This window comes from Aspergillus ochraceoroseus (genome assembly GCF_002846915.1).
Source record: "Aspergillus ochraceoroseus IBT 24754 chromosome Unknown P175scaffold_3, whole genome shotgun sequence".
NCBI classification, from domain to species: domain Eukaryota; kingdom Fungi; phylum Ascomycota; class Eurotiomycetes; order Eurotiales; family Aspergillaceae; genus Aspergillus; species Aspergillus ochraceoroseus.
Genome location: NW_024468478.1, coordinates 2,174,534 through 2,188,588, shown reverse-complemented (window position 1 = coordinate 2,188,588; position 14,055 = coordinate 2,174,534). Strand labels below are relative to the sequence as shown.

The window sequence follows — 14,055 nt, the reverse complement described above, 5'->3', positions numbered from 1 at the left end:
GGCTCTGATTGACAAGGAGATGAGTTTTAGCATTTGACAGGCCATATACTCCGTAGTAGTGCCGTTTGAATTCTCATGCATATTCCATCTTCTGCAAGGAGACAGCTATCACTAGGTCTAGAACACAAGCTACCTATTTGGAAACTTAGTCGACACCTGTCTAGTAATTGTACCTTCTGGTTACTGACTAACCCTATAACCGGAGCTATAATTGAAACCATAGGTAGGCACCTTATACTAGGGGGGAAAAGGCCAAGGACCCCGGTAGACAATATAGGAACTTGTTGAACATCAGTAACTGTACTTAGCATACCCTGATCATTAGCTGTGGTTATCACAAGGGCTCGATGTCAAAGACGCATACCACATAACTATTGATTCTGACTTGGAGCACCGAGTACAATGTACTATATTCAATTTTTCACTGATCGACGAAAGTTTCTTCCGCGCTAAGGGTCCATATTTCGAAGACGAAGACACCAGAAAGAAATCATTAATAGCAGGAATGCCTGTGGATTAAGCCGTACTACTGTTATTATTGGTCGACCAGGCTCCATCGGCGGAGTGTACACTGTACATACCCTCTGGGGCTTATCGTCTGCCGCTCCCGATATAGGCGGTGATTCCCGTTGCCAAAAGTCCCTGGAGGGAATAGAACATTGTTGAAGCCCTATTTAGGTAATGTAGCTACCTAGGTACGGAATAGATCTGCAAAGCCATTGTTGTAATCAGTACTCAACTGCCGGTTTACAAAGCCTTTGTTATATTATGACGTCTATACTAAGTTTTCCCTGGTCGAGGCTCTAACAAAACTACAACAAGACAATATAAAATGACGACTATGAGTGTTAGTTATAAGATCATTACTAGTATTCTAAATCCTTTCTCGAAGGCGGAAAAGTTTACACTTGGAGTAAAGCGTTATCTATATTGTCCCCCGTGGTGAGAAGGCAACAATGGGTATAGTTTCCTGTCATGTCGAACTTCTCAGATCATTTCTTGTAGGCCGCGTCATGTACCACCATTTTCAGCGTTAATTTCTGGTTATGGCCGGATCTTGACCGTTGATGGGGATCCTTTCTGGCAACATGGCTCCGGGAATCATTCCTAAACGACAGTAGTGGTACACTCATTACATTTAGTTCAGCACCTTTATGCCACTTTACTAAGCAAAGGCAGCTTCTTCTCTTTATTTTAGAAGACAATATACAGTGGAGATTGGCCGCAGGTACCAAAGTTCGTCTGGCCGTCCTGGCCCAAACCCTAGAGGTCACAAATCAGGAAAGAGTCAAGAATGACACTGCAACAACCAAGCCCCATACAGGAGTTTCAGTCCGCCCCCAAAGAACGGCTACTAGGCAGTAGGCACTTAACTAGACTGAAGCTTAGGTGGAGTTGTCGGCTTTTCTGAAGATAGGCCCACTGCTCGAGCCGTGTGCACAAAGCCTTTGTGCTACCTAACTTATCTTTGCTGCCATACTCCGAGACTATACCATAATATTGAATATTACCACACGGTTCCGGTCTTATTCTCCAGAAACTTTCTACAGGTCCAATCGGGATCCCAGCTCTATCACAAAGTTATATCCGTACCTTGGGAGATGCTCCGTAATTCATTTTGAATGTCCATAGGCGGACATCTCGCCGTTTTCTCCACTATCCCCATTATTTTTACTCACGGCCGAAAGTTAGACAGCGTTAGATCTCAACTAGGGTTTCACGACCAAGTAGTAATCTCAACGCAGGAGATCCTATCCGTTTTGGTTCCTGACAGTGGATTTCTCGCCATTTTGACTTCCGCGTAAAGTTCTAGTTCTTCATCCTTTGTAGGTTTGACAGATTCGTTCTTTTTACCGTTGGATCCCTCTACACGGGCACGAGATAGGCCTCTTCCACTCCTTCCCCTTTCTCTTCTTTTTAGCTGCGAATCTGTCTGTTCTGTTCCTTTTCTCGTATGCTTGGTGACACTCGAGAGTCTCCTCGCGGTACTTAAGTCATTCTGCTGGATTTGAATGACTGGTACCCCGGGTTCTTTAAAGATTCCCCCCTCCCCCAAATTCATTAATCTAAATCAATCAACCTTGGCCACAGTTGATTGATTGGTATCGCCTCACCGGACTATGAATTAAATTCCTACTTGGTTATGTCGAGTCTCATTATCGGAAAGCCTCCCGCAGGTCTCGACCTGAGCGCGGACAGAATCGCCCAAAATGACGGCACTGTTGCTGCAGTCATGGCCATTGCTACAATTTTTGTGGGATTGCGATTTTGGGCTCGAACATTTAATAACAGGGCCAATTTAGCATATGATGACTGGTTCCTGTTGGCAGCGCTTGTATGTGTGGCTATTGGCTGGCCTTGACCATCCCCCAAGGAATCACGCAACTGATCCATTCATCTGCTTAGGGTTTTGCATATGGGACAGGCATATGTTGTATATTAGGTATCCTTCAGTGACTCGTGGTCTTGAGTTTCCACGCTGACCAGAGTGTTTCAGGAGGGGCATATGGCATAGGGAAACATATCTGGGTTGTGGATGAAAATGATGTCCTGATGAGCATGAAAGTGAGTATCCATCACCACTGGCGCTGGAATGAATCAGAAGTATTGACCGAGCTCGAGTTTTACAGATCATTTTTGCCTACGTGGTTCTATACGCAACAACCGTCCCCATGGTCAAATTATCCGTTCTACTCCTGTACCGTCGAATCTTCCGCCTCACTTGGTCGCTGTATCTCTGCGCCTTCCTCTCGATTGGATACGCCATTTCCGTTTCCACAACCATCTCTCTCGCTTGTGTCCCAACATCATACTTCTGGACCCAATGGGTGGATCCTTTAAGTGGGGGACAATGCCGGGTCAACCTGTACAATTTTTACTTGTGGAACGGGGTTGCTAACCTGTTGACGGATGTCATCATTTTATGCCTGCCTGCGCCGATTTTATGGAAGTTGCAGATGCCAAAGAGCGAGAAATTGGCCATTAGCGGAATCTTTCTGCTAGGGGGCTTGTAAGTGTCTCTCCATTCACCTTCATCCTGGTATTAAAGAGAACCCCCTTCACTAACTGCACATCCAGCGTCTGCGTGGCCACCCTTGTCCGCATTTACACCATCACCCAAATGAAAGGCTCCGTGGACATCACATGGGTAATTGGTGATGCGATGATCTGGTCGAATGTCGAACCCTGTATCGGCATCGTCAGTGCATGTTTGCCCACGCTCCGCCCTCTTGTGCGCCATATTCCCAAGCTAAGCATTTGGGAAAGTTTTAACAGCAGTCGTAACTCTAAACCGGGCACCAAGGATACACCGGGAAGTATGCCCGACAGTATTTCAGCATCCGCAAATCGATCTGCCTATCGTTCTGCCAACAGTAAGCGGAATCAATTTCGCCCTGAAGAGGACGAGATTTACCTGACCACCGACGTAGCACGCACCAACAGCCTACGCGGGGGGAAAAGCGCTGCTCCATCGAATGGCTCTACTTCTTCTAGCCAAGATCCGGTTCCCTTGCAGATCAGAGTGAAGCATAACTTCGACTGGAGCGAGGAGCATTAATAGTTCTGGACAAGGCATGCATAGATGTATATAATGTTAACCTTGACAAAGAGTATTCCGGAGTGAAATATAACACGACTGGAGTCAAATCCGTCTATTTGATGCACAAATATTACATGCTGAGCATTATATGTTCAGATAGTGAGTACCTTGACATGCTTCGCCCGATTGCGCTTTTTATAGCCCTATAGCGTTACCTCTATAGAATGACAATTTAGCCCTACCTTGATAACAACATGAATACATTGCATTGGTACCTACGACTTTATATATAATCTTGATGCGCTGCCCTTGACTCAATAAGCAATATCATTCAGTAGGTCTTAATTGAGACCCCCGTTAAATACCACAAGAGCATCTGTCTTTGTATTCTTATCTGAAGGCTAGCCACCATACAGTGTTCTCGAAAAATATATCTCCCTGATTATCCACACTTATTCTATATATATATAAGCTTGTTATACCCCCAATCGAACCGCCCGTCGTCTGATCCTAGTCAGTGACAACTGCAGTAATCAATGCCCGCACGCTCATGTTCCCCTTATCTGGGAATGGAGTACCGAAATCACGAGCAAATTCAATATTGCGCTCCGTAGTTTCATACATCTCTATATCAAAACGGCGAACAATCATGGCGATAACCAGGAAGAGCTCTGCATAGGCCAGACTATCCGAAATGTTAACATTATAAAGCCCAGACGAAAAAAAAGGGCGTTGCATCTTACTTCAAACCAACACACATCCGACTTCCTTTTGAAAAGTTCACCAGATAGCGATCCAGGCGCATTCCCTTCGCAGCTGCACGCATCCATCGTTCGGGGTCAAACGCGTGGGGGTCAGGGAAAATTTCCGGATCCATAAGGACGAACCAGTTCGTTTCGCTAACAGGGGTCTAGGGAGTATCATTAGATTTAATCGATTCTCCAACATCTGCGTCTATATCAGTTCACTCACTCCAGGTGGTATGGTGTGGTTCTTGTACACCAGTGCTTCGGTAGGCGCCACACGGGCAGATCGGTTTGCAATTCCAGTGGAAAGACGCAGGGCCTCGCTGATTACTCCGGACTAGACAGACATTATTAGCACTCAAGCGTGCACTCCGGTATCTTGAATGCTCACCAAGTACGGCAATTTTTCCAGGTCGTTCCATGTTGGTTTAGACTCCGGATGGGGCATCACTTGCTTCAACTCGTGTCGAAGTTTGTTTCGAATGCTTTCGTTGGTGAAGAGATGGTAAGATGCAAGAGAAAGTACCCGCGCGGTAGTTTCAGTTCCTCCAATTACAAAAGCAAAGCCTTCATTCATAAGTCTTTCTGGTGTCCGCATGTGTTCCGGCATTGTTGGCCCCGCGAGGGCCGTGATCAAAGTGCCGTCGTTAGGCATTGAATCGGCATTCTTCAGTGCCTCCACTCCTCGATCATACAGTTCCTTTTTCTGGCTACCCAAGGCATAGGCGGGAGGATTCAGAATGCGCAACAATCCCAGCGGCGTGGCATTCATCATGGTTTGAAGAACGGGAAGAAAGTAAAGCAGGTGCGCCAGTCGGAACAGTCCATTGATACCGTCGCGCACATGGGCGTTGAATCCCTCCTTATCAAGGTTTCCAGGATTGAAGCCATACACGTATTCATGGATGACATCCGAGGTTAGTGCTGCAAATCCGGCATCCAGAGCTATTACTTTGTGCGTTTGATTCGCATCTTGGAGGTAGTAGAAAAGCTTATCTATGCTCTTCTGAATCACTCCTTCCACGCCCTCAATGGCACGCTTCGAGAAGAACTTCTCGGTGGGCGCGCGGCGTTGACGGTGAGTTTCAGGATCGATGCTAGCGAAGCCAGAGCCGGGTAGTCCAAACTGAGCGACCAGCACCGGGTCTTTCTCTCGTTTACGAGCGCTCGAGGCATATATCTCATCATAATACTCCGAGTCCTTAATATGAACCTCCCGCGGATTTATGCGAATGATAGGACCTAGAATCTGTCAGTCGTACATCTGCAGGTGGTATACAATCAGAGAGCAGTAATAATCACCATAAACCTGATGTAGTCTCTCCAGTTCCCAGACAAACAGTCCTCCCCTAAGAATGTTGTGGTAGAATTCATAGCCGTGGGTGATCGCGGCCAGCTTCGGACCAGGGATCTTACTTAGAGGGTGAAAATATAGTCGGTAAATGGTTCGCGCAATGAGGTACAGAAGCACGCCGGCCCCCAGGACTGTAAATCCAGCCATTATTGTGTCTAACTTATTGAGAAGACGTGTCAGAAAGGGAGCAAAAATGGGAAATCCGCACGGGTGAAGTCATTTTCTCAACAAGCGGTCGTGAACCGAAATCAACAACTTAAAGCGTCAGGACGCAGTAAGTCCAATTGCACCTATTGGCTCTTGAAGAAGACAACGTGTGATCAGTATGGAGTTAACCATTAGCACCAAAGTTAGTAGCCATTCGAGTCAAGACGTTCGGCTGTTGAGAATCTGCAGACCCACGATAACAAAACGACGGCCCCGCTTACTGGATGCGTATATATTGTCCTTTGCAGATGCTCTAGTTTCATGCAACTAACGATCCCTTGCGTCTGTTCGCCTGATACAGGTAATTTACAGTGGCCTTCCTCATGCCTTGGGGTGTGGAATTAAAGGGTCATGAAATAGATATTAGCCGATTTCATAAACATCTAGGTGTGTCACATCGTGGAACTTCGAGTCAGTTTGGCGGCCTGTGAACATCCAGGAAGGTGATATTGTGAATTTAAAGCTTCTTGAAACCCATTAATTGTTTACTGTAGCATATTGATCCTGTGCTGTTTTCTAGAACCAGGGGGAAGTACCACGACATTCTTCAATGGGCCCCAGAAGTGCCCTGCCTCTATAGTTTATATATAGCAAGCGGTAAAGTGATATCAAGGCCTTAGATGCTTTCACGGGGTGAATCCATCCCATAAATTCGAAAATACTCCATCAGTCAGGGTACCAAGCTTCCACGACAGCTCTTAATGTGCACCAACTAGATATATTATATCAGAACACGTGGATTACTTCCGGAAATCCGGGTTAAAAACCTCATTGCCGGGATCCATAGCCTACCCCCCGGTCCGTCAAGTAGCCTGTCATGGATAAACAAGATTCTTCACGGGATTAATCTGAAGTCAGGGATGTTTCTAATGCGGGGAACTGGTTAGCTTCGTGCTTCGAGAACCCAACTTATCATACCTATGGGCCTGATTTCATTCAGATTTGGCTGGAGCAAAAAACCTCTACTTTTTACCATGAGGTCTCTATATTTCGTGATCGCTTTGGTATGCTGTTTTACCGCGTCCTTTGCCAGGGTGCCGGGCAATGATATCAATGAATGAATGAATCACCAGTCGTTCACTTTAATGTTAGGGCTGTTATTCACACATCTCAGGTACCGGAACCGCATCTGCCGGCTACAGTGGATCGCCGTACCCCAGTTGGCGGAGCAGTACAGCTTCATTGTTATTTGTCTACAGAGTCCTTACAGCCGTACTTGCTGGGATGTCAGCTCTCAATCAGCGCAGGATTATAATGGTGGTGGTGATTAGGAGCAAAGTCTTTGTGACAGGCTCCAGCTCTAGCGGTATGATGACAGTGAGAATGATCCGATAACATGGATATGTTCTTGTGCTCAATTTTATGGAATGTCTTAGCCGCCTCATATCCGGGCTGTTTGCCGCTGCGACTGTCTACCCGGGAATCCCTGATGGCTGCTTCTACTCATCTACAAATCAAGTCGATGCCTGGAACAGTTGTGCTCTGGGCGATGTAATTAGCGCCCCAACGGCCTGGGGTGGCTACAAAGGATCACGTCCCCGGATGCAGATCTACCATGTAGCATAGACACGATTCTCTATCGGCAAAACTACTACGAAACTTGCAAACAATGGGCAGGCGTCTTTGGATACGACTATGACTCTCCTGTGTCAACTTCAGCAATACCCCCAAGACGAACTATCAAACTACTAATTGGGGTCGTAGTTTGGATGGGATTTTCGCAACGGTAGTGGGCCATACTGTTCCCATTCATGGGACGCAGGATATGGTTTGCCAGCCGTTCCCCATGATTGTTGAAAATTTCCACCAAACATGATACGTGAGGAGAAGGAAAGTACCTGTTATGACCCCTTTCTAGAAGCTGCCGTATCGCGTTTATACTCCTGGCATGACAATAGAATTCCAAAGCTATGTTAGACGACCCGTGGATTCATACTGAGGAGGCCCGTTAGGTGGCTGTGAGAGAATGGCTGTGCACCTCGTGTTGTGTCGCTGCTTTGCGAGAGGTTGGATACTCGGGGAAATAACTAATATGGTGTTGCCGGTCATTGGCCTACTAGATTATTTTGATTTGTATTTCTATCCTGAGAGGCTGTATTAGTTGTTTCTGATTGAAATTCACTTGTGTAGAAAATATTGATATTCTTTTCGCGGGTTTCCTGCACTAAGTGAGATCTTAGTCTCCAGGGGGCTGCGGAAAGGGAGTGCACGAAAAGAATGGAGCTGTTTATGCTAGCATTTTGATAAATCGTGCCTGCTTCTACAATGGAAAAGCGCCCAGACCCGTAATAGAGGCTCATCTTCTCGTATACTTTTCGAAGTTCGCCAATGCGAGTGCCCGAGGCGGTTTCCGGGTTGCTATCCTGAACGCAGGCTTAGGGCTGACTAGACTACGCCCGACGCACCCCCACAACAGCCTCTCTACATAGCCTTCAACAAGAGCCTCTTGAGATCATCCCATCGTAAGTATTGCTTTTATATATGAGCATTGAGACTATCTTGAAGGCATATATCAGGAAATATCATTTCCGTCGAGACAAACCCATGAGCCTTTGCTAGCCAACCCAGCCCAATGAACACCCTGAAGAGACTGGCCCTCGGTCAACCGGCCTCGATTGGGGCACTATACGATGCCCGCAAGGATACATTCCTGAACGAGTCGCTTCTTTGTGGCGAGATTCCTCAAAATGCAATTGTCTCAACCGCCATCAACAGAGCAGAAACGACGTTGGTCAGGTCGGGGAACGTTAGGGAGAAATTCGAGAAACTAGACGTTGCTGGAGAGCTAGGAGCGAGTCTGCTTGCAGGTTTAGTGGCCCCGCGAGGGTCTGCGCGGTATTTATCGCAGCAAGGGGACAGTTTACCAACAGCTCAGCGTGCGGTAATCCACACTATCAGTACCAAGCTCGAGCAGCTCAGCTTCATGACTGGCAATATCCGAGACATTCTCAACTTGGGTGTGCTTGCTACGTCGAAGGCTACACACGTGCTCACCGGCATCACCTGGGGCACACGAGTAGTAGTTTCCACGCGAACAAGAGTCACCGCCGATGCCAGCCTTTCCCAATGCGAGAAACTCCTTGATAGCGCACTTGAGGGATTCATGAATCCCGTTGGGGCGGAAGATAGCTGGCTTGACCTGCCTACCGCCGCGGAAACCGGGGATTCCATACATGTCAGACTCTTCACAGATGCGAAGGAGACTCTGGATGGACCTGTGGATAACCTCGCGGATGCAATGGAGCATTTCAACGAGATTAAGTCTTACACTGAGACGACAGGGGGAAAGCCTCTCATGTATACTCTGCTCCCCATTGCCTTCCTTGTCACACTAGGAGCGGTGGTCCGGAATGATGCTCCAGCTGGTCAGCTCAGCCAGGAATGTTACGACAAGCTTGTCGGCCTCTTCGATCATTTCAGCAACATGCAACAAGCCTTGAAGGCGCATCATCAGAGACTGATGCAGCACAAGGCACTCGTCAATGAGACACATCTATCTGCAGTAGAGGATCATATGAAAAAAGCACAAGATGCTGAATCAAGCTTCAGGGCAAGATATGCATCAACTCTAAGTGATATCCGACACAACCAAGCCACAAGCCAGACACTTTTAGATATTATTGTGAAAGTCCATACCGGCGTCCTCTCATCCCAAGACCTCAAAGCGCTGATCGACACATATGATAAAAAACTCGACTTCCTGTCCAAGATGGTGGGTTATGGAGCCGTTCAAGTCGGGGATCCAAAAATGAGCCTGAAGGAGGTGATTGAAAAAGAATCTAGCCTCTATCGCACAATCTATGCCTTCCATTTCAACAACAAGGTCCTAGACCTCAGCGACACATGGAAGGAAAACCGACAACTTCTCGAAGAACTTCTGGCAAAAACGAACCCAAAGCCTCACGTGCTGCTGATTGACTGTGATACCCATGAAGCAGATCTCACACAAGCCTATATAACAGTATACGCAAACGGGGGCATGGTTGTCGAAAACCTGCTGGAGCAAAACAAGGAATTGGCTGGCAAACACTTGGTCAAATATGATCAGACTTTCTTAGAGTCCACTAACGACGTGCCCGCTTACCGCAAGACGCTTCGAGCTCCATGTCCTGGCCCATACTGTGATGGTAAAGATATCTGTGTATGGGTGTGTTGCGATTGTCATGAAACCATCGAATTCGGGAGCCGAGATGGGTATTTTTACTGCGACTGCGGACGAGTGCCATTTGACAGAGTCGGGTTCAACTGCCAGAGACAATATCACAAGTCTGGATATTTCCAATTTGATCGAGACTATCTTCGTGACCTTCTGCAAAATCTCCCTGCACCCCGTGAGGTGAACATCCTCATTCTCGGGGAGACAGGGGTTGGAAAATCGACGTTTGTAAACGCCTTTGTCAACTACCTTACGTTTGGATCTCTCGACGACGGACTGAAGAATCCCAAGTTGAACTGTATTATTCCCTGCTCTTTCACTACCCAGGTTGTGGACGAGGAAGGGCGCATGATTTCGAAGGATGTTGTGATCGGCTCGGATAACGACGAGGTGGACGGGTCCAAAGGACAGTCTGCGACACAGAAAGCGACAGTATACCCTCTCTACTTTAGAGACACTCTTATCCGACTTATAGATACGCCTGGTATTGGCGACACTCGCGGACTAGAGCAGGACAAACAGAATATGGCGAACATGCTCTCCATCCTGCGCAACTATCCGGCGCTCCATGGTATTCTCATCCTTTTGAAGCCCAACAACGCACGCTTGGGGGTTATGTTCCGATTCTGTGTTAAGGAACTGCTCACTCATTTGCATACTAGTGCCGCACAGAATATGGTGTTTGGCTTCACCAATACCCGGGGCTCTAACTATACGCCCGGTGACACATTCAAACCCCTTGAAAGTCTGCTTTCAGAATACCACAACGTGATTCCACAGCTGTCTCGATCTAATGTGTATTGCTTTGACTCAGAAAGTTTCCGATACCTGGCTGCACGCAACAAGGGGATTGATATAGGGCATATAGATGATTACCGACGCAGTTGGGAGCATTCCTCCAAGGAGGCCGATAGGCTTCTTGCGCACTTCCAGTCTCTGCACCCTCATCACACTCAAGAAACGCTCAGCCTTAACGAAACACGACACCTGATTGCGCAGCTGACGGCTCCAATGCAGCAGATATCGGTCGCAATAACGGATACAATTGCAAAGAGCAAGCAACAGGTCAAAGATCTTAAACACGCTAAACTAACGGGTGATGACCTGCGAGCCAAATTGCACATACACAAGATCACGGTTAAGGCCGAGCAGCTGACGAGGCCGAAAACAGTATGCTCGAACGAGAATTGTGTTGAGTCAGTATTTGACGAAGGAAGTAACTCGGAGGTGCTTCTGCGAAAGAAACTCTGTGAGCTCTCCCGCCTCAAGAATTTCTATGATAGCTGTAAGAACCCAGCTAACAAGAGCTTTAGGCCACGACCCATGTTGTTTGAAAAACGTCCCAGTCGGTAAAGTGGGAACCCCCGAGTTGGAGCACTGCGCTGCATTTGCCGACGCGAATTGCACTATCTGCGGCCACCACTGGAGAGAACATGAACATATTCTTGTCGAGTACTCAAAGAACGCGGAAACAAGGACTGATCCCAACGTCCAGCGCGAACTGACCACCCATGGCAACGAAATCAAGGCCAAGGAGAAGGCTATCCAAGCCCTGCGGAATAACATCGTCGAGCTGAAGCAGGAGCACACTCAGATTCAAACAGCTGCAGCCAAGTTCAGCCTGTACCTCAAACAAAACTCCATTACGCACTATAATGACGCCACAATTGAGTATCTGGAACACCTCATCAAGGACGAACGAACCAAAGTCCGCACCGGCCAGAGCCGTCAGCGGCTAGAGTCCCTTGAAAAGGACTTGGACAATTACAAAAAGTTCGTCGACACAATGGAACAGGGAAAGGATGGAAGCGACAGCTGTGAGGCCTACATACCCTTAAACGAGGCAGGTGTCGCGAAGCTGGTCCAGACATTGTACAACCTTCCACATTATGGGCAGATGCTCAAAGACCTTGCTCAGGTGGTGGCCAATGCCTACGAAGCGAACTTCCGCGAAAGACCTTACCGAATCAGCCGCAAGAAATACTGGAGGGAGTATCGAGATGCGCAGGCCCAGAATCGGGCTCTGGGGCGTAGAACCAGCGTGCGCAAGTCCGGATGGGGTTGGAAAGCAGTTGTTGACAGTTCAAGCTCGGGCGCTGTAAAGCATCCCGGTCGTGCCCTGATGCCGGGAGATTCCAACAGCCCCGCTGCCCAGCTTACCGAGAAACTGTTGCCGAATCCCTCACATTATACAAGACAGCCGGATCGGAGAAGTGATTTCTGGCCCTCAGAGAACCAGGGGTCGTTCCCTAACTCGGTTCAGAGTATCCTGGCTGGGACGGCCTCACCTGCCCTAGGTCCGAACGCTGGCGCTACGCCTAATCGTTTCCGCAGCTCTTCACTCCCCAGAACCGCGCCCCCTCCTTACCCAGGGCCCGCTCTGAGCTCTCACACGTTAAACACAGCGCGGAATAATGGCCAGGTGAAGGTGGTAGAGAGGAAAGGGGTATGGTTGCGATTGAAAGGCAAACTCAGCAAGAAGTGACAGGGAAAGGGCGAATTACGGGTATCGGATTCCAGGATGTGTTCTCTTACTTTTGTATTTTTTTTTGATACTTTTAATTAAAGACTGTCATATGCTTCACGCAGTCAATCTAGACAGATCATGATATTGATGGGCCCAGGGTGTCTTTCGTGGGTTGTGCAAAAGACAGGATATCTGGCCCGGGTAACTACAAGACCAACTTCAAGAATCTAGGCCAGGGAGTGTATTGCTGGGTATATTTGCATGCATATGATAATTCCCCTGGATAGCCAATAATGCCAATCAAGCCCTCCCGATCGATTTGCACGTATAACAGAAGGAGTAGTTGTCAAGACGCCGAATGTCCCAAGCACAAATACAAGGCCTCCTCCAACACAACCAACCCAGATCTAGTCCTAACGCCACACAGCCTGGAGCTTAAACAAGTCGCATTATTATTATACTCATGGCAGAAAAGGCTGGGAAGCAAGTTTCGGAACAAAACAGAATTATCCCGAATGTCCCTCTCTCCCGATGCAAGCCCTAAAGCACAGTCCGCCAGTCCACCAGTCCACCACGAAAAGATGGCTCGGCGAGCTTTAGGCTTAAAGCTATTTATAAAGTAGAGCAGTCGCGTGCTGTAGCTCTCTTCCAATTCCCGGAACCTGCATCCTATTAGGTGCTCCGGAGTACCAAATAGGAAACGGGTTTCCCTTGGTGCCATCTTCACGCTGGATCTTAGGCCTACCCTGCGGGTAAGATAGATTGATGGGAAGTATGGGGTATTAGTGGCGAGCCCTGTGGAATCCAGCCTCATACAATCTTCTGAGTATCCAGAGGGCACTAGTCCGTTTTCGCCCCGGAGATGGGACCGTGGATCCCATCAGATGGTTGTGAATACCGGTATGGAGTATACATACATGGAAGAAATGGCGAGAAGAGCCTATCAGAAGCTCGAGGTTATATTGCATCTAGTATGTGATGGCGGAAGATCTAGCTCCCCATTAACCCAAGTTGGGACTACAATACCTGCCGTGATCTGAGAGACCGCGAGTTGTCCCTTGGCGAACTCAAAGAGAATACGGATTTCGACCCGAAATCCCTAGTAGAAAGGGAAGACATTGATTTTCTCTCTTCATAGGAAACGAGCTGACTGCACCAATTTATTGGTTATCCCTGTTCACCGAGAGTGTGGTTTTAGGATAAGGGCCCATATTCAGTCGTAGCTCGACCGGGGGAAGGTGGCGCCAGTGAGCTACCTAATTTACAACTTCTATGGGCAGGGGTCGAGCTTTCAATTGGGAGCATGCTAGGCAGATACCGAGGGACCAACGGATACAATTAACCTCACTCGCAGGGAATTCTCCATGGGTCCCATTTCTCAGGAGTTTGAACGGGGCGACACCAAGAATGCTTGAGTAGAATGCCAGGGTTCGAATGTTCCCCTTGCTCCATGATCTATTATCTTGTCACACCAGAGGCAACCTGCAGGGAAGGAGAGATCTTGGGATGGCTTCAGTCTAAAGCCAATCGTATACTGCAGCAGAAATGAGATGGCGCTTGAGCATCCATACCACTCCTTGGAGA

The 14,055-nt window shown here is 47.9% G+C and overlaps 5 protein-coding genes across 5 annotated transcripts; 4 read left to right on the top strand and 1 right to left on the bottom strand.

The window, feature by feature from the left end:
- Nucleotides 1-2,143: 2,143 nt before the first annotated feature.
- Nucleotides 2,144-3,620, top strand: P175DRAFT_0477858 (uncharacterized protein; the record flags this gene model as incomplete). The annotated part of the gene is made up of 3 exons (XM_040895337.1): nt 2,144-2,335; nt 2,631-3,010; nt 3,079-3,620. The coding sequence occupies 3 exons, from the start codon at nt 2,144-2,146 to the stop codon at nt 3,557-3,559; spliced, it is 1,053 nt and encodes a 350-aa protein (XP_040753419.1). The 3' UTR covers nt 3,560-3,620.
- A 351-nt stretch (nt 3,621-3,971) lies between these two features.
- P175DRAFT_0516031 (cytochrome P450) lies at nt 3,972-5,821 on the bottom strand. Its single transcript, XM_040898889.1, has 5 exons — nt 5,590-5,821; nt 4,679-5,529; nt 4,514-4,624; nt 4,285-4,451; nt 3,972-4,226 (listed from the first exon to the last, which is right to left on the bottom strand). Exons 1-5 carry the CDS (start codon nt 5,786-5,788, stop codon nt 4,052-4,054), a joined length of 1,503 nt encoding a protein of 500 aa, XP_040753418.1. The 5' UTR covers nt 5,789-5,821; the 3' UTR covers nt 3,972-4,051.
- Nucleotides 5,822-6,719: 898 nt separating this feature from the next.
- On the top strand, nt 6,720-7,616 carry P175DRAFT_0545753 (uncharacterized protein). The gene has a single exon (XM_040900396.1). It carries the CDS (start codon nt 6,910-6,912, stop codon nt 7,117-7,119), a length of 210 nt encoding a protein of 69 aa, XP_040753417.1. The 5' UTR covers nt 6,720-6,909; the 3' UTR covers nt 7,120-7,616.
- Nucleotides 6,965-7,811, top strand: P175DRAFT_0545755 (uncharacterized protein). The gene is made up of 2 exons (XM_040900397.1): nt 6,965-7,111; nt 7,140-7,811. The coding sequence occupies exon 2, from the start codon at nt 7,211-7,213 to the stop codon at nt 7,412-7,414; it is 204 nt and encodes a 67-aa protein (XP_040753416.1). The 5' UTR covers nt 6,965-7,111; nt 7,140-7,210; the 3' UTR covers nt 7,415-7,811.
- A 1,772-nt stretch (nt 7,812-9,583) lies between these two features.
- On the top strand, nt 9,584-12,759 carry P175DRAFT_0500881 (uncharacterized protein). Its single transcript, XM_040897043.1, has 2 exons — nt 9,584-11,253; nt 11,318-12,759. The coding sequence occupies exons 1-2, from the start codon at nt 9,597-9,599 to the stop codon at nt 12,487-12,489; spliced, it is 2,829 nt and encodes a 942-aa protein (XP_040753415.1). The 5' UTR covers nt 9,584-9,596; the 3' UTR covers nt 12,490-12,759.
- The last annotated feature ends 1,296 nt before the right edge of the window (nt 12,760-14,055 follow it).